Source organism: Typopeltis vanoorti, chromosome 21 (assembly GCF_054136105.1).
Source record: "Typopeltis vanoorti isolate ZY-2024b chromosome 21, IOZ_Tvanoo_1.0, whole genome shotgun sequence".
In the NCBI taxonomy this organism is placed as follows: domain Eukaryota; kingdom Metazoa; phylum Arthropoda; class Arachnida; order Uropygi; family Thelyphonidae; genus Typopeltis; species Typopeltis vanoorti.
Window position 1 is genome coordinate 67,425,017 of NC_143569.1, and position 20,241 is coordinate 67,445,257.

A 20,241-nucleotide genomic window follows, 5' to 3' on the forward strand; every position below is an offset into this window, starting at 1 on the left:
ATGGCGGGCACGAATCATCATGATACAAGTTATTCTCTTCCATGATTCAGGTGGGTTCCAGCTATCCATCCTTTCTGACATCTTGTATATGAATGAAGAAGGGTCCAAACTTTTAAATGAAGAGAAGTGTGTGTTAATACATGTAACTTACGGAAAAATATAATTAATTATAAATATGTCAAATTTATCCCGAACACCCTGTAGGTTACTCCCACCTTATCTGAACGCTAATTCTTAAATAGTATAGAAATAGTAGACATTACACAACATAAATAAAAAATGAATTTTAATTAGGAAAATGTTTTTGGAAAATTTTCTAGTGTTTTTTTTTATTTTTCTTTGGGTGGTGCCAGGGTCCCCTTGGTCCCCCTTTGGATGTGCCACTTTGGTGAAAAGAGAAGAAAAGAGTTCCACTGCATGAAATAAAGGAAACTCCAAGAATGATTTATCAAATTACCCACCGATCAGGATATTAGAAATTGCTGTTCAAGTATTGAAGAAGTTGGTCAATAGCAAAAAGGGATGGGATACTGTATGGGGCAGCATCGTTTTGTGAAGGGGTGGGTGATACCTCGGTAATTTGCACATGTTTTTTAATACAGTGACAGCTGAGTTGAATAAAGGTAATGTGTTTACAGTTATACTGCTGGAATTTGTAGAGGCCTTTCAAAGGATACTACATGGAATTCTAATCAGTAAACTGCAACACGTGAGTTCGGATATAGTGTTGGTGATATGGATTGGAGGGCGGTTGAATTAGATTCCAAAAGAAGGCCTGTGACTAGTGGCATGCCACAAGGTTCTGCGCTAGGACCGCTACTGCTTAATTTGCACATTAACGATATAGGAAAGTATCTCAGAGGAACTGTTCAGTTATTTGCTTATGATACATAGTTGTTTAGACAATACTTAATACAGATGATGAATGCAGGATGCATTTTGGATAAATTGGCAAACGTGGCAAAGGAGAATGGAAGTAAGTTTGGAGTGAAAAGTTTACCAGCTGCATACAACATTGATGGAGTTGTATTGCAAGAAAATGACCAAGCCAGATATTTGCGTGCGAGTGGATAGGGAGATAGAGTTTAGGGGGAACATAGCACAAGTGGCTAATCAAATCACTTGGTTACTGAAGAATACTTTGACGAGTAGAAACAAGCATGTTATTGTTGCTCTTTATCGAGCCTTGATAATATCCGATCCTTACTACTGCGTGCAGATCTGGGCACAAGGGTTTATTGGTGATGAGGAAGAGTTGGATAGGATCCAGAGGAGTGTGACTAAGATGATAGCAGGTCTGTGTAATGAACCTCGTTAGAACAGGTTGAAGTTTTGTGGATTACAGAAACTGGTTGATAGATGGAAGAGAAGTAATGTGATTGATACATACAAATTACTGAGTGGTTTTTAAAAGATTAATTCAGAGGAAATTTTTCATAACATATCTCATGATGGGAGAACTAGGGGGGGTCTCTATGAAATCTTAGTAAATTTGTATTTAAGAAGGGTGTTAGAAACAGGTTTTTTTGCTTGGAGAGTAGTGAATTTATGGAATAGGTTGCCAGATTCTGTTGTTGGTGCTAGACTATGAATGAGTTCAAAGCAAGGTATAATAGATACTGCAAATGTTGGATAGTTCTTGGCATGATGTTTAGGGCTTCCCTCGACGAGTCTTAAGGATTCCTTGGACTAGTCTCTAACAATAATAATAATGATAATAATAGTTGTATGGTAAAATATTTCATATGCCAGAAATTGTGTCTTTCTATATGTTTCTTTTATAGCATGACCTTGCGGGTCTCGTCTCCCTAGGTGTTCTCCTAACCCCCAACCTACCGCGCCCCACCATAACTGGAATTAAAAGTCTTCCGAATTGTCAACTTTTTTAAGTGTTCAATGGTCCAATTACGTTTCTCACATGGACTTCTACTAAATGAGATGACTTGTGTTCACTGATGAGGTATTGGCACCTACATTTGCCTGACGACTGTATTTCCATCTGCTATCCTTCTCTTCTAACAACTTAAATACAGCAATTCGTTTGAAGAATGGTGCCCTTCCAAGTTAATAAGCAGTTGACAATATCTTGGATGCTTCTCCCCTTGAGCCAGTACTCTTTCTTGGTTTTTTTCTTTCTTTCCTTGGGCCGTGTCGATCAGCAACTTTGAATGTACAACATGCTGCACACCTCCAGCATCATATATGGTAGCTTGAACTATGATATGAAAATCACCTGATAGTGTGTTATAACCGATTTTGAAATAATGGGTGGTTATAATATTCTGTCCGGTAACAGTCAAAATGCAATGTCTATTTGAATATATATAAATATTTTTGGACAATGAAATTCGGACAATATACTTTATGTTTCAAATTAACATTTGAAACATAAAGTATAGTTGTTGACTCGTTCATTATTTCATAACCTGTATTTACAACTTACGGTATGTTTGAATGCCTACACTGGAATATAAAGTTTAATTCTAATTTTAAAACGCAATTTATATTTTAATAAAACAATTAACATGTAGAGGTCGCTGCTTATCTTATTGGTCGTTGTGTTCGCTAAAAATTTGGCCCATAGCTGAACCACGTGTAGCTATATGGAAAATGGAGGATTATTTAGATTCGGAAGGAGGTATTTTACTTTATTATCCCCGATGTTGGTTTAAAAAAAAATAATAATATACTTCTGTTACTTATAAGTAGTTGCGATTATTGTTGAAAAATGTGTATGCCGATATAATGTTGTTATGTTTTGATGGCCTTTGTTGAAACCGAATTTTGGAACTTTGATGCTAGTTTTAACTATTCATTAGGTGTCATTTATATTACCTTAAAATAATAAAATGTATACTCGCAAATCTATCGTTGTTTGGTTAACAATAACACCAATGCTATTATTTAAAGTTTTCTAATTTCCGTTTGTGTTAATACCGAAGAAAGGATGCATATATATATATATATATATATATATATATATATGTTAAAGATACCAAGCAATTTTAAACCTGGTTTTACTCCATTTCCCAAGTAAGCAAACAGACTAAAAGTCAAGTTTGCGCCTGCAATTGATGCAAGTCTAACCGATCCCACAGGTAGTGCAAGACCAGGCAACTCGTGGCAAAGGTGGAACAAGCTCCGATCACTAATCTTAATATTTACCCTTAATGCCAAAACTTGGGAAATGGAGTAAAACCAGGTTTAAAATTGCTTGGTATCTTTAACATATGTATACCCAAAGGTAAAAATACTTTCTACACATATATATATATATATATATATATATATATATATAAGGGGGACCGGAAAGTAATCAATTTTTTGAACTACATTTTTAATATAAATTTTATTAAAGAACAAATTAACATTATTCAATTCTATAATCGCCATCGTTAATTATAACCTTATTCCAACGATCTACTAAGTTTAGAATTCCTTTTTTGAAAAAAGGTTTTCTTTGGAGGCAAAAAATGATATCAAACTCCTTTGGACATCATCTTGCGAACGGAATGTTTTATTCCTTATGCTGTGTTCTAAGGACCTGAATAAGTGATAGTCACTAGGGGAAATATCCGGCGAATATGGAGGATGTGGTAGAAGTTCTCATCGTAACTGCCTAATTTTTTCTTGAGTCATTCTTGTAGAATATGGTTTTGCATTATCTTGCAGCATAATTACCCCTTTTCGATTGACAAGTGCAGGACGTTTGATTAACAATGCTTAATGTAGTCGCTCTAATTGTTCACAATAGATGGCTGGTGTGATAGTCTTACCTTGTTCCATGAGTTCATAATGAATAATTCCATTAATATTTCACCAAACGCACAACAGAACCTTTTGCGGATGAAGTCCATCTTTAAGTGTTGGAATTGGAGTTTGATTTGGAGAAAGCCACTGTTTTTTGCGTTTATTATTCTTATACAGCACCCATTTTTCGTCACCAGTTATGACTCGTTCCAAAAAAGGGGTCATTTTGTTGTCTGGTCAACAATGAATTGCAAATCGCCCGTCTCTGTGCTTTATTGTTTTCTGACAGTTCATGCGGTACCCATACATCCTGTTTAAGAACCTTGCCACTCTTGTATAAGTGCTCTTGGACAGTTGACCATGATGAATTAAGTTTCTCTGCTAATTCTTGTATGGTTTGTTTTGGATCTGATTCAATGATGAGAGTCTTAAGAGCATCGTCATCTAGAGTAAGAGGTCTTCCAGATTGAGGACGATCAGAGAGATCAAAATTGTTTTCTTCAAATCTCCTAAACCATTGCTGACATTTGTTAACCTTCATTACGTCTCCATAAGTTGAGCAAATGATTTTGGTAGCCTCGGTAGCATTCTTTCCTTGGTGAAACAAAATCGGCATGCAATGTAAACGGTGCTCTTCAACTTTAAAGTCCACCATATTAAAAAAAATAATCTAAAATTTAAAAAAAAAAAATTTTTTTTTAATAGAAAAGTAATGCTAATATTTAAATAAAAATCAAATTTAATAATTTGTGTTATTTAACAAAAAACAATCGGCTAAAAATTACCTATTAAAAATAATTGATTACTTTCCAGTCCTTATATATATATATATACACACACACACACCACTTTCACAGTTTCTCTTGCAATGAAGTTATATAATTGAACACTTTTTCTCAATCGGTACCCTTCCTATTTTCTTGGTTCTTTTAGTATGCATAATCACATCATTAAATTGAGCATGAGTGGAAGGACATCTTATAAGTAGAGATGCTGGCATCGAAAATCATGATTCCTAAGTTCTATAGATATATAGATACCGTACATTCATATTTAATTAAACAATTTGCTAGCTGGAGGTTTTAGAATGATGCCACACCTATTACTAGAATAAGGTTCATCTGTTCTAGCAGTTCTCCCAGACGTTATTACGTGGCTCCTTCAAGGAGTCCTTAGTCACTAATCCACTATGCAACTCGCTGTCACCTCTACTTAATGTTCCTACTACACACTATAACATCACTATCACCAACACAGAGTGCCATGTACTACCCACCACTATCAATAGTATTTTGTGTGTCCTATTGGCTGATGCCTATGTGCAGAATGAAAAACCCGTTTCTGGTGGTGGTGGGGGAGGGGACCCTGCTACCTGCATATGAGATTGACCAATACATAATATGTAGATGTCTGTGTTGCAGAGTAATTAGGTGTAGGAGAGTTGCTCCTCGTTGCATTTTCTTTAGGATGTCAACATACCTGGAAGTGGATGATTTTCATTGTCCTCTGTAAGTCCACTACCTTTGTATATATCACAGGCCTTAGGTGACTTGGAAAAGGTTCCGTTTTTTCCCCCATAGAGTGAGATCCAGGATTATCTGTCTGTTCTTCCCACAGTATTAATGTACTATAGATTTACAAATTTGCTATGGTTATCCCCCTTTCTTTACGGTGATCAGCATTCATATTTATGAATTTAGGGACACAAAACACACGTGTTGAAAAGATTATTTTACTTATTAATAATAAAATAATAACTTTACGTTTCGACCCCCGTATTGAGGTCATCTTCAGAAGGATACATGTGTGTAAGAACAAGCTACATGCTGTTGCACTTTATACAAGTAAATTACATCTACGTTGTTAACTAATCTTTTTTCTTATCCTGCCCGCTAGTGATAAAAATAAATAAATAAATAATAAATAAAATAAATAAACAAAAAATAAATAAAAACTACAATAAACTCTGCCAAAGTCCTCACATACTAGGATTCTTCTGGAATTATACAGTTTATATTGTTATATTATGATTATCTTCTGGATTTGTACAGTTCAGGTTGCTATTGAATGTTCAGGAGGGGGGGGGGGGGAACACTTCAAGTCTTTTTGTATTGAGATTTTTCTTCGTGGTTGCTATGAAGGTTGTAGATGGGTTCTCCACATTCAGATTCGGATTATGTTTGAGCATTTCACATGCTTCCTTGAATTTCCGCTCGAACCAGGTTTTGGTGCGGTGTAGAGACTTGGTACATTTCCAGTCAATTCTGTGGTATGCTTGGAGTGTGTGGTCAGAAAGGCTGGTTTTTCCAAAATGGAGGTATTTTATGTGACGTTTGTGTTCATCCTTTCTGATTGGGATGGTTCGCCCTGTTTCCCTTATGTATGGTATGTTACATGTGCAATCTGTTTTGTAAACCCCTGGGTGGGTTAAGTGTGGCAGGAGATCCTTGGAAGAACTGATTAGGTGTCTTAATTTTGTTGGGGGTTTAAAGGTGGTTTTGATGTTGTATTTGTGTAGTGTTTCGTCTATTTTTTCTGAAATGTCTCTGACATATGGTATAGCAATAGCATTCTTGTCGAAAGTTTATTTTTCACTTGGTCAGACTATAATAAATTTAGTTTAATCCTTTATCCAAGTGTATGCAAACAAAGTTTGCGCCTGAAAGTATCTTGAGGACTGAGGTAAAGTGATACAACACCGGACAACTCCTTGCAAAGGTGGAGCAAGCTACCAACACTCCTATCTCAGTATCTCCCATAATGCAAAACACATCTTGCAGATATGTATAATGTTATGCATTAAGGGAAGGGCCACTACCCAGACTAGTTTTGACCTTTATTGAGGTCTCTTCAGTGGGAGCCAGGCCCAAGTGGAGATGTGTTTTGCATTATGGGAGATACTGAGATAGGAGTGTTGGTAGCTTACTCCACCTTTGCAAGGAGTCGCCCTGGTGTTGTACCACTTTACACCAGTCCTGAAGATACTTTCAGGCACAAACTTTGTTTGCACACACATGGATAAAGGATTAATCTAAATTTATTATAGTCTGGCCAAGTGAAAAATAAACTTTCAACATCTTTCTCTAAATCCAGAGTAATTTGATAAAAAAGGTGGCACACCGTTTGGAAGCTCCTATAGGAGGAGATGACCTTGCTAATGCTTCTTCCTTGGTATCTCCACTTCGGCCTGGCTCCCACTGAAGAGACCTCAATAAATTTCGAAACTAGTCTGGGTAGTGGCCCTTCCCTTAATGCATAACATTATACATATCCGCAAGGAGATGTGTTTTGCATTATGGGAGATACTGAGATAGGAGTGCTGGTAACTTGCTCCACCTTTGCAAGGAGTTGCCCGGTGTTGTACCACTTTATCCCAGTCCTCAAGATACTTTCAGGCGCAAACTTTGTTTGCACACACTTGGATAAAGGATTAAACTAAATTTACAATATCATTCTTGAAATTTTTTTTTTTGTTATTAGTGGTATCTTTGTGGAGGATCTTGTGAATGGTTTTTATTTTTATACTGTATCCATTTTTTATAAAGGTATGTTTGATGGTCTCATATTCATGGTTAAGAGCTTGTTCATTTGAACAAATGGTTTGAGCTCTGTGTTTAAGAGTGCTTATGACCTCTAGTTTTTGTGTTGGTGGTGATAAGAAGTTTTGTGTATGTACTGGCCTGTGTGTGTAGGTTTGTGGTAAACTGAGAAGGAGAGACAGCCTTTTTTGATTATGATTGTCACACACATGTATATATATATATATATATAAAATCTGACCTTCATATAAGAGGTCACAAAATTTTTAGCACGTTTAGTGCCATTTTGGACAAAAGAAAAATCAAGAAACAATGCTTTTCTTCTTGTATAGCTATGGAGGAATGCTCTGAGGAAGACAGGTACATAAAAAATAAAAAAATAAAAAAAAATGAATGAAAAACAAGGAAAAGCAGATTTGCTGGATTTCTAGTTACTCTAAAAGGATGTTGAGAAAATACATACTTACCTAAAAATGTAGGATTGAAATACCATTTCAGTTAAAGTGCCTATGGAAACAAAAGATGAGGCAGAAATACAAAGCGAAGATAGTTGTGAAAGGAATCACTGACTTTTCTCAAAGTCAGTGAACCCTTGAGCAGATTTTTCAAGAGCATCAGACATTTTTAGGATATTTTTGTGCACTAATCCTCACAATAGAATGTCATTCCAAGGTTTAAGAGAATTCCAAGTATTCCATATTAAATTTATCATGTATTTTTTGAAAGATTTTTATTGCACCACTCGAAACATAAAAACAGTATTCTAATGTTGGACAGAATTCCAACATTAAAATCCAAGGTTAAAATTCATTCAGGCTTAGTAATGAGGCAGATTAAAAGTAGTTTTAGCAGAAAAGATTTTGCAGCTGCAGAAACTATAGATGTGATGTACTTGTTCTGAGAAAGGCCAGGGGGTAAATGCCAGTCCAAGAACCAAAAATGTGATGGTATTGTCAAAGATATAGAAGGTAAAATAAGATTGTGAGAGAGAAAGAAAGGATTGTGCTGGTAGCATTGAAGGTGAATACTTTAGAATTCACACCAGCTGTGAATCCTGAAGCCTGGGATATTTGATTATTGCAAGGTTTGTCAAATGAGTAGAAGGAAAGTTGTGTATTGTCCAGAACTGTGGATAGATTTAGAAGTAGTGAGAGATCAATTATTTATATATTAGAAAGGTGGGGGGGGGGAAAACTGGAACACTTCAGCATAAATGGAGAAGTATGAAGAGAAGTATTCTACGATGATGTGCAGCACTGAATTATCGGAGAGATAACTCCAGTTACAGTATCATATTTCTGATATGTACCCTCATGGGATATACATATGTGTGCCACTAATGCAACTTTATTTTATAACAAACTGCATAGATGATATAATAGTGGAGGTAATGTGCACCCTGGTTTCATGTTGTTTTAACTTCAAACCATCCTCATTACCGGCCTGGTTGGCTGAGTGGTTAGCATATCTGCTCTTCAGCCAAAAAAAAAGGCAGGTTGCAAATCCCACTGCGGACGTGGATGTTTGTGATTGTCTGAAAATACTAGTGGTGGGCAGTTGGTGGATTGAGTGGTGAAGACGGAGAGTTGTTCGTGTGTAGAGGCTTAAGTGCTGTGAGGACATCATGTTGGAGGCTTAATGGATTTTTTTACAACACTCAGAAAGGATTAAAATAGAATTTAATACTTCCTATATTTCGTCCTAGTCACTAGGGCATCTAAGGGATTACAAAAACAACTAATGTAACATGAACACAAATATCATACAATACTAAGCCCAACCACGTGGGTGACACTAAAGTCCTATCTAGGTGGAGCGCCCGCGAAGGGCAGTTGTAGGTGGCCTGGAATGTAAGGTGGGACCTCTGGTGATGGGTGTTTCCCAAATCTTCGGAAGCTTAATGCAACCATATTTATTAAGATTTGGTTGGTTTCTGAGAGCTGCTGCTGCTTCTAAGAAAAGTCTCTCTTTCTTGAATTTGCTGTGGTGGAGCATGGTGGTTTACAGTAACTGTAAGCCGGCATACTTTGGACAGACAGGCAGATCAGCATCCATCCGCCTGGAGGAACACAAGTCTTACATCTGTAAATACAACTGTGGTCATTCAGGCTTGGCTGACCATGTTTTGGACACCACCCACAGGGTATCATGAAAGAAAACCACCATGCTCCACCACAGCGAATTCATAGGATCTTTGGCATCAAATTTTGACTGAAAACTTCAGATGCATCATGCCAGCTCAAAATTCCTGCCACATTTGTTGACTGATGATCAGAAAGAGACCTGTGTTAAAATCAGTCAGGAGCTGCTTACCAATGCAAATGGTAATGAAAACTTCAAGAACATCATAACAGGAGATGAGACAGTTCCCAAACTTAAAACCACTTTGAAAAGACGTCGTTTCCATAGAGGAGATTCAGGAAAATGCGATAAGAGAACTGCACGTGCCATCACAGAAAGTGAATTACAGGAAACATTCCATCAATGGAAGAAACGTTGGGAATAGTCTTTCACCAGTAGAGGGAACAGCGCTTAAAATGTTGCAAAATGAGCAATAAAGTCTTTATAGAACAAGAAAGTTTGGTCTTTTTTTGAACATGCCTTGTATATAGGAGGAGAATGATGTTAAGAGATCATTCTTGTTTTTATGCATTATTTTGTGTTCCATAGTGTAATTGGAAGAACAATGGAACATTGTGTCATTCAATTGGAAAAGATGGTTCGATTCTTATTGTGATGGGGGGAGAATCCATGTATGGGCTTTTTCAATTTATGATGAGTTAGCTGATCTCATAATGAGCTACCAGGATTTTTCATCCTGCATACAGACAAATTGGCGTTTGATTTGAGTTTTGCTAATTTTTATGAGTTGCAATTTTTATCTCAATCATCCTTCAGAACACATGCAATATACAGACAAAAAATACAGTTGTTGGTGATGATGGCTGTTAGATGGCGATGGTAGTAGTGTCATAGTAGGAGAATTAAGTAGTAGTGGAGAGTGTAAGATATATTTAGCGAAGTAGTGTCCTCTGATAAGTCCTTGGAGGTGTCACGTAATAATAATGTTTCTGGATGAGATATAGAGGAAAATAGACTTCACAGATGAACAGAATAGCTTTTCTTTTCAAGGAACTAAAAAAGTGTAGTATTCCAATTTACAGTTGACAACTTTTATACATTTGGCTCCTTTCAAATTAGTGGCTCTGTACTCAGCTGACAGTGTCCTTTGGTTGCATAATGACTTTTCAACTGAAGGTGCATTAGCCAGTCTCATATATATATATAGAGAGAGAGAGAGCATGGTTTTTCATCTCAATACAGGCAAACTGGCAAGGACAACATGCATTTAAGACAGCATACTTCTCTCAGCCTTATTCTTAATTCTAAACAACTCTTTCAGTGGTCAGAGTTGCAATTTTTATCTCAGGCACTTGTAATGTATGATTTTTTTTTTATAATTATTATTACCTTGGTCCTTTTTGGGGAAAATCAAGGCTTGGATATTGGGAGTTTTAAATAGAATGAGATATGAAAGTCTTCATTTTCCAGCAGTTTTTTTTTCACTTAGGTGGAACAGATGTTTGGTTAACTAAGTGGAAACAGTAATGTATCCATTGAAAAGAAAAATTTAATTGCTGATCATTCCACTTGATGCCATTGGACTTCTATTTGAGAACAGATGAGGGAAGGGCATTTCTGTATGAGAAAAAGTTGTACAGGAGTGGACCAAATTAACATGAAACAGGTAATCTATACAGTATACTAGAAAGGAGAACTTGTTAAAAAAATCACAAATAGTAGGTGAGTTTTTGGTTTTATGTGGTATTTATAGTTGGTAGGTAGGCAGTTTACATTAGTTCATTGCTTATTGCAGCAAATAATTCTGTTATAGTTCGCCCACCGATTAGAGATCCTTCGACACTTCTGCGCATCTTAGAAAAAGGAGAATCCGTTCCGATAATAGGGTAATCAGTCCGTATTGTGGGATGAGTTGTTTATTATTACTGGTCGGAAAATTAACTTCTCTTTTATGATTATTGTAGTTAACTATGTTGCTTGTATAACAGTTGGAAAATTTTACCTATAAAGCACGTGATTTTACATGTTGGTGACCACTTCGGACGTCCTTCATTTCTTTCTCCTCTTCAGTATGTATCAACTATTCTTGGAAAGATGCGAAGCAGGGACCTACAAATGGTGGGCGAACTATAATCTATCACTTTGTCACTAGAATTGGAAAAGAAGCAAGCCAGTTGATTTTTGGACATAAAAAATCTTTTTTTATGTTCAATAAAATGTCCAACTTGAGTTTGGTATGGAATATCAGATCATATAACGACACATAAATGTTACCTTTGTGATGGAAGGAATCATACACAGTGTAATTTGGACATTCAAGATATGCAGTGGTAGTTGTAGCAGCTATAAGGTTCAATCAGCAACATAGGTTTTCAGATATCAGCAAGTGGTGGTGTTTGTCATTTATTCATTTAGTTGTGCTATGGCTGTTAGTGAAGTAGTGTGGAAATGATTTCTTAATGGGATTTTTCTGTTTTGGTATTTTTTTTTTTTTTGTGTGTGTGTTTTTTTTTTTTTTTTTAAATTTAATATATCATCACTGATTCTGTAATTGTTTTTCTTTTCATGGTTGGATGAAGAGTTAATCGGAAAGCAGAGACATGCAGTGAGAGGAGATACTCTTGGACAGTGTGCCATACAGATAGTGCCCAGTCTTCTCATAATCTGGTTTTGACTGTGTCCCATACATAAACAACACTACTGGACTCGTTCTATGCATGGTCTGGCAGAGTAAGTGCAGCATTATTTTACGCTAGCTGATTGGGAAGCTTCCTGGTGTATTACCATCAGGTTTTGTCCCACGTACTATCTAGCAACCAGCCTGCAAATTTGCTTTATTGCTGTACTCCTGTATGTACATGTCTTTTAATGGCATACCAAACAGTGCAATTTACTGCTTTTGTACAATTCTATGTACAGTTACCTACATAGAATCACTTTTCTGGCTTTCTTTTCATCTATAATAAATTTAGTTTAATCCTTTATCCAAGTGTAAACAAACAAAGTTTGTGCCTAAAGTTTCTTCAGGACTGAGGCAACTTGTGGAAAAGTTGGACCAAGCTCTCATCACTCCTTGGCCTAGTATCTCCCATAATGCAAAGCACATCTCCTTGCAGACATGTATAATGCTATGCATTACATGAAGGGCCACTACCCAGACTGGTTTTGACCTTTATTGAGGAATCGTCAGTGGGAGCCAGACGTAGAGGTAGTGATACTAAGGCAGAAACAATGGAAAAGTCATTTTTACCTATACGAGTTGCCAAAAGGTGTCTCACTTTATTATTAAATTACTCTGGATTTAGAGAAATTTATTATAGTCTAACCAAGCTGGGAAAAACTTCAGATTTCTTTTCATCTAATTCTTGGACTGATAATCTTGGAGAATATCCTGCTTCCTTTCTAAACTCACAACATTCATATTCTTTTTTTAATTTTTTTTTTTTTTTTACTGGAAAAATATTAGTGCTCTAATCTAAATCCTAGAAAAGTCTGCTACTGCTGATAGAGTTTCAAATAACCAGAGCCTTGATTATTTTGCTCTGGAGTTCATTTCTGTTTTTTGTTGCCTTTTTTATGCTATTTCACTGGTATGTCTACTATCAAGTTAATTGTCTGTTGCTCTCATTTGAATCCTTTTTAAGAAATGGCAAAATCTGTTAGCATGCAATGTATATTATTAAAAAATCTGCATTAATAAATGATTGCCTGTATGGATTCTGCCAGTATCGATCACCTGAGGATCATGTTTGTCAAACAGTTTTGGACAGATGGATGGAAAATCTTGGAAGAACTCAAGTGGTTTTCTTTATTTGTCACTGGTGAGCTATGGAAATTTTAACAACGGGCTCGCATCGTCGAGCAAAAAAAAAAGGGAGAAGGGTAACAATAGCGCATGTGACTTGGACGCATTTGTTATAAAGGAGTTGAAACAATAATTCAAAATAATCTATACACTGCTGAATAGACTAATTTTTGTTAGGTTACCGTATGAGTTTGTTGCTTAATATAGTTCTTTTTTTTTTAAATAAAAAAGTAAACAAGAAGAACAAGGGGCTCACAAATTTGAGAAAAATTTAACAAAATGCTCGTGCAAGCCCCTTATAGCTCGCCACTGTTTGTCACCCTATATTGCAGTTTACTGTGTGATTTGGAAAATGTTATGACTTTCTTGCTGCTTTTGGGATCGTACGTAGTTAATTCTTTAAATGCTGATCTCTGTGCCATCCTTCAGTGAAGTAAAGACATCAAATTTAGAGTCATTCTAACATGATTATGAATTTCTTGTAAGAAAGATCTCTCTTCATGTTCAACATTTTTTTGCACGAACATTGTTCTACAGAACATTAAAATAACACTTGCTGTCATTAAAATTGCACTTGCATTATCCAGAATGTAGTGTAGTAGTTATGACTTGCTGACAAGTCACAACTACTACACCACACTATGGATAATGCACCACCCATGATTATCTCTTTGAGCAGTAAGTTAAAAATACATCTCACCTTCTACAGCATGTAAATACAAAATAATAAAAAAAATTGAATGTCGCTAAGGGATTTCAACACCTCCTTGCAAGGAAGTGCTTTATGGCTTTAGTGCAATAATTAAAATTTGAACATATATACAGTGATATCTCGCTAATTCGAACAAATAAAAACTGTGCTAGTTCGGATTAACGAATTTCCCCCCAAGAGACAATAACTAGTGTTTAAGACAAAAATAATCAGATTCTAATGGTACATCAATTGAATTCTGTAAATAAATGAAGTGACTGATAGAAAAAAGCTGTACTGTAATGTAAAACTTAAAAAAATAATACAAGTTTATTTTAGTTTATATGTACTGTATTGTTGAGGATTCTGATTTAATAAAATTGCATAGTTTCACACTTTCTTGTACACAACACAATAAAAAGTTTTTTTTTTAAATTTCTTTGTTAAAAAAGTCACTGATTTTCTTTTGCTTCTTGGAAGCTAAACTTTTTTTGAATGCTTCTTCTCAGAGCTGCATTAGCAATAAAATTTTGTGGAATGGCATATCATTCTGCTTAGCCCATTCTATACACACATTAAAACTGTAAACAGCCTCTTCATGTTTTACTTTTTTTTCTTCAAGTTCTTTATCATCATCATCATCTTCTAATTCATTCTGTAGTGTCATATTTATAATTTCAGCATCTTATTCGATTTCGAATTCACTTTCGGTTCTACCTGTAATCCATTCCATAACATCTGTTTGTGAAATTTCAACATCTGAATTTATATTTTTAACCAAATTATGCACATTTTAAATTTCCTCTTTTTGTGTGTCACCGTAGTTATCTTGATAAATTCTAGAAGGCCACAGGTTTTTCCATGATGCTCGAATTGCTTCAGGTTCTACGACTTCCCAAGCAAACATGAACACACAATAAATCAAAATAGGCTTACAATCGACAGTATATAAAAAAAAATACTGTACTGTAAGAATAATAAAATAAATAATAATATTTAAAATAGTAATTATTAAATAAAAATAATAGTGCACAAAATAATACGTAATAAATAAAACTTTTTTTTCTTTCAAACCGCAGTTTGGATTAGCGAGATACCACTGTATATATTTCAATACTGTTTTTGAGATATAAGCATTGTGGCATGTGTGTGTATATATATATGCTGTTTTACTGCTCACAGAGTTGAATAAAAATGTTCTGTATAAAAGTTACTCCAGGATTAAGATTAGTATCTTTTCCAGTTAAGTTTAATTTTTTTCCATAACTACCAGATCATAGTGCTTGTTCAGTAAATAAATAAAAAAGTATATTTTTGTGCTCTGGAGATGCTGGATTGAAATTTAGTGAAGTATAAGCAATATAAGTTTATTTTGTATGAAGTTTTCGGTATGAAGGTTAACCACAGAAACCTACATATATGTAAGTTTATTATTATTATATTTTGTGTGTGTTTAAGTGTTCATGTGATAAAACACAATTATGAATAATAAAATCTAAGCCTTTGCCTAACTATGTTAATTGTGCATACACTTCGGATAACAGGACCATCGTTTCAAGTTTTGCAACATGCCAAACGTGTGGATATTGCATTGGATTTGTCAAGCTGTTAACTCTACAAAAAGAAATTTCCCAAACCTTAGAATAAAGTTCTCACATTTAGGGTAGGGCACTGGAAACCTTCAGATGGCAGTTTGGTTAATTGACCTACCTTTCTTACAGACATAATCTAACTGCTGTCTCATAGATAGTTGCTTTCTACTATCTATGAGACACTGTGGACTTCCATGTTTGGCAGAACTGGCATCCATTATTGTTCCCATTTCTACTAAAACTACAAAATCATAAGCAACACTTGTCAGCATCCGTTTACAGTTCAGTCACTAACCAACCAATCAGTCTGGTTGTTATTAGAATTATGCGACACCTCTAAGGAGTCTAAAGACTCATCGAGAGAGTGCACCTACTCTACAACTCTGTCTCCACCACTCAGTTCACCAACTACAGCTAACTGCATCATCTACTCCAACGGTATCTACTGCCCATCACTAGTATTTGCGCAGTGGGATTTGAACCCGCAGCCTTTTGGCTGAAGAGCAGATATGCTAACCACTTGGCCAGCCAAGCCAGCTTATGCCCGTTTTGCCAAGCTATCATCTTTTGCTCAGTGTACCTCTTTTTTCTTCCTCATGAAGTATTTCATGAGGAGTGTCTCTATAACCTCCTGCTCTTCAAAAAAGAATATCACCAGATTACTTTTTGTGATCCCTGCCACACATTATTGAATTGCTGTAAGTTCTATGTTCTCTTTTTTGTGGGAGTGATATTAAACCCCTTCATGGGATGCACCTATTTGTGGTGGAGAGAAACTCTGAGTTATGGTACTGGCACTTTTCATTTTTCCTCTTCTATATTTCCCACGTTCTTTGCTCTGCTCCTTTTGGGTCTTTTTCACTATCTTCCAGATCATCATCACTCAGATCCAGTGCTTGGCCATTGTTTGTTATGCAGTGTGACTCAAGGACATTCACAAAAACAAAAAAAAAAAGTGGGGGGAATCCCAGTAGTCTCATTTTGCTTTGGCAGGACAGGCAGTTCTGGATGGTCCAGCCATAATCATTCGGCAGGTGGGGCTACCTTCAAGGGTCAGTGGTGTTGCAGTGCCTCTCATTCCCTATTGTCTGGGAACAGGGCCTAAGGCTGATTGGTACCAGTATTGTGTGACTGTTTTGGGTGGCAAGCTCTGCTGCTGAACCAACCTTCCTTTTGAGAATTTTGAGTAAGTTTTCATTCTCAAGTTTATTAGGGATCCTTAGCCAGTTCCATTTCATTTCAGAAACCATCAGAGACAGCAATAAATATACAATAATTCCTAATTTTATATTTAACAAGGGAACATCCATTTGGAAAAATGTCACCCTTATTTTTCATTACTTGGAAGGGTTGGCAGGATCTCCCAAATCGGTTAAATCTATTCATGAGACAATCTTTCTTTTTGAAGTTGAAATAGCAATCCAGACAGTCTAAAGAATTCCTTTGTGCAACATTTATCAGAGGAATACTAATCGCAGTTACCCCACTCCTACACAAAACCATTATTCTGGATTTAGAGAAAGATGTTGAAAGTTTATTTTTCACTTGGTTAGACAATAATAAATTTAGTTTAATCCTTTATCCAAGTGTGAGCAAACAAAGTTTGTGCCTGAAAGTATCTTCAGGATTGAGGTAAGGTGTTACAACACCGATCCAGAGTAATTTAATAAAAAGATGGCACACCGTTTGGCAACTCCTATAGGTAGAGATGACTTTGCTAATGCTTCTGCCACCTGGGTAGTGGCCCTTCCCTTAATGCATAACATTATACATATCCACAAGGAGATGTGTTTTGCATTATAGGAGATACTGGATAGGAGTGATGTTAGCTTGCTCCACCTTTGCAACGAGTTGTCCAGTGTTGTACCACCTTACCCTAGTGTCCTGAAGATAAATAATTAATATCTTGGATTAAAATAAACTAAAACAAGATAGTTCAATAGAACAGAAATTTACTGTTTTTGATTCCTATTTTTTTTTTTTCTATGTACTGAAACTTTTCATAATAATGCAAGAACTAGTTAACTTCTTTTTCTATTATAAATAAAGGCTTTATATATCTATATATAAAGCCTTTATTCTGATATTTGTCTACCTGAAAATGCTGTTTGTTAAATTGATTATAAATACTTAATGTAATCCTTATTTTGAAAAATCATAATCTTAGATAATATTGCTGTTTTATTATGTTTGTGACAAATTAAAAATGATTACTGACTTTTTCTCCAACCAGAATTCTGTTCCCCAAAACATAAAGACAAGAAGAAGAAGAAAAAATCTTTGGGTGTAAGTTTTCTTATATATGATTTTGCCATAATTATTTTTTACTTTTACTATATTTGAATTACATTAAAAAAAAATTATTGATCAACCAAAAAGATTTCCTCAGTATCACCTTTGGGTATCTCTCTACCAAAAAACATCTTATGATGCCACATTTTGAGTGTGGACATGTTACTATGAAATTCCCATAGTCTTGTTCCAAAAACTCATCAGAACAAACCATTTTAGTTAACAAAACTACTTAAAATTATCATTTTGATTAGTATTACATTCAGTTCATGTCAACTCAGTTTGCTTCAGAGTCAAAGCTGTATAACTGAGAGGAGACCTCCACATAGCCTTTAAAGGAATGCGGAGAACCGACCAGGGCTTCTGACCTAATGTCCAATCCTCACCTTCTCGTGGTACACCCTGTTGGGTATCTACTTTGATACTGAACGAACGAGGATGGGCTGGCAATTTGGGATTTAGCCGACCAAATTGTATTCTTATTGGTTAAACCAAAATAAAAAATGATGGTACAACATGACAAAATTTCATGCCGGCTGGGGAGTCGCCCGGTTAAACAAGGCCCCCGTTGTTTTCGCCAGGGAACCAGGGCGAACAGCGAAAAGTCAGCTACTGGAACAAATCTGAAAACAAACCCCTACTCAACATCACCAGAGTTAAAGATCGGTACTATCAACGTAAGAAGCCTGAATGGCAAAGAAATGGAGCTAGCTGAGGAATTAGATAAGTACCAGATCGACATAATAGGGGTGATTGAAACAAAAAAGACCAAAACTGGTGAGATCTTTCTGAGCAATAAATACAAAATGTTATATTCAGGCAATGACAATCAAGGAAAAGGAGGAGTAGCCATAGTATTCAACACAAAATATGAGGCTAATCTTCTTGAATGGCAGTCAGTCTCAAGTAGAGTAATGTGGGCAAATATGAGAATGGTGAACTGGACAATGAGACTTATTTTTGTGCCTATGGTCCCACAGAAGGTTCTACTAAGGTAGAAGTGGAGGAATTTTTTGACGCTTTAGAAAATGCAACTGACACAATGAAAAAGGAAAAGTTGGTCCTTGTTGGGGATCTAAATAGCAGAGTAGGAAATGATTGTGAGACATATAAAAATATTTTGGGAAAATTTGGAGAAAAGAGCAAAGCTAATAATAATGGCAAATATCTGTTGGATTTCTGCTCAGGACATGGACTGGTTATTACTAACACCATGTTCCAACATTAAAATGTGCACAAATTCACATGGAGAGAAGACGCTAGGAATACGAAAAGTCTCATTGACTATGTTATTGTTGATAGTGATGTTTTCTCCCTGGTGCAGGACACCAGAGTGTACAGAGGATTTGAAATTGGAAGTGATCACTATTTAGTCTTGGGCAGGATAAAATTGAATTTCATGTTGAAAAGAATAAATGTAAGAAAGTTTTAAAGTGAATAAAAGTTGAGCAGCTCTCAGATGTGAACTGTAGACTAAAATACAGAAAGATTATTGAAAAGAAAATGAAAGAGTTTGAGAACAGGAATCAAACCTTGGAGATTCAGTGGCAAACTCTGAAGAAAACATTGATTGATTCTGCCAGAGAGGCATGTGGTGAGGTTGGGTGCAAGGATAAAAAAATGAGAACTCCCTGGTGGACACAGGAAGTTAAAGAGGCAGTGAAGGAAAAGAAGAAAGCATATCAAAAGTTCCTGGCAATTAAGTCAGCTTTTACTCTTACAGAATACAGAGACAAATGTAAGAAAGCTATAGAGTGTGTAAAACTAGCTAAACAAAAGTCATGGGAGGACTTTGGCAAGAATATAGAAAATAAATATCAAGAAGGTGGCAAAATATTCTGGAGGTTGTTGAAGAAGCTTAGGAATGGAGGAAAGGGTGCTGTAAAAGGAGTTAGAGATGATAAAGGTGACATGAAAACAGGAGAAAAAAAAAGATATCATTGAAGTATGGAGTAATTACTTTGAAAAACTGCTAAATGAAACAAGCAGTAATGACAGCACAGTGATAAAAAACACTGACCAGGCATGCAGTCAGGAATACATATCCATACTTGAAGTAGAAAAAGCCATCAAAGGCTTGAAATGTGGAAAGGCAGCAGGAGTAGATGATATTCGACCAGAAATGCTGAAGTATGGTGGTATAAAAGTCTTACAGTGGCTGCACTGCATAGTTCAGAAAGCCTGGACTGAGGGACGAATTCCCGATGATTGGAGTAGAGCTCTCATAGTACCCATATATAAAAAGGGAAATAAAACTGAATGTGAGAATTACAGAGGTATTTCCCTACTGAGTGTTCCTGGCAAGATCTGTGCAAGTATACTTGAGAAACGGTTGAGAAGAATTGTGGAAGAAAAGCTTGGTGAAAAACGAGCTGGATTCAGGCCAAATAGAGGCTGTCAGGATCAGATCTTCACTTTACGACAAATAGTCGAGAAAGCATGGGAATATAACAAAGATCTGTATTTAAGTTTTGTCGATTTGGAAAAGGC

The 20,241-nt window shown here is 35.9% G+C and overlaps 1 protein-coding gene across 2 annotated transcripts in view; it reads left to right on the plus strand.

Moving 5' to 3' along the window:
* The first annotated feature begins 2,566 nt into the window (after positions 1-2,566).
* The window catches only part of Nop60B (dyskerin pseudouridine synthase 1 Nop60B), a 124,160-nt gene continuing 106,485 nt past the window's right edge, over positions 2,567-20,241 (plus strand). The window contains exons 1-3 of one of the 2 annotated variants that reach the window (XM_090411710.1): positions 2,569-2,638; positions 11,951-12,101; positions 17,693-17,745. In XM_090411710.1, coding sequence (XP_090267836.1) covers positions 12,089-12,101; positions 17,693-17,745 — 66 coding nt within the window. In that variant the 5' untranslated portion in view covers positions 2,569-2,638; positions 11,951-12,088. Of the gene's footprint in view, positions 2,639-11,950; positions 12,102-17,692; positions 17,746-20,241 lie in introns of both variants that reach the window. The other variant, XM_090411709.1, reaches the window with a different exon arrangement.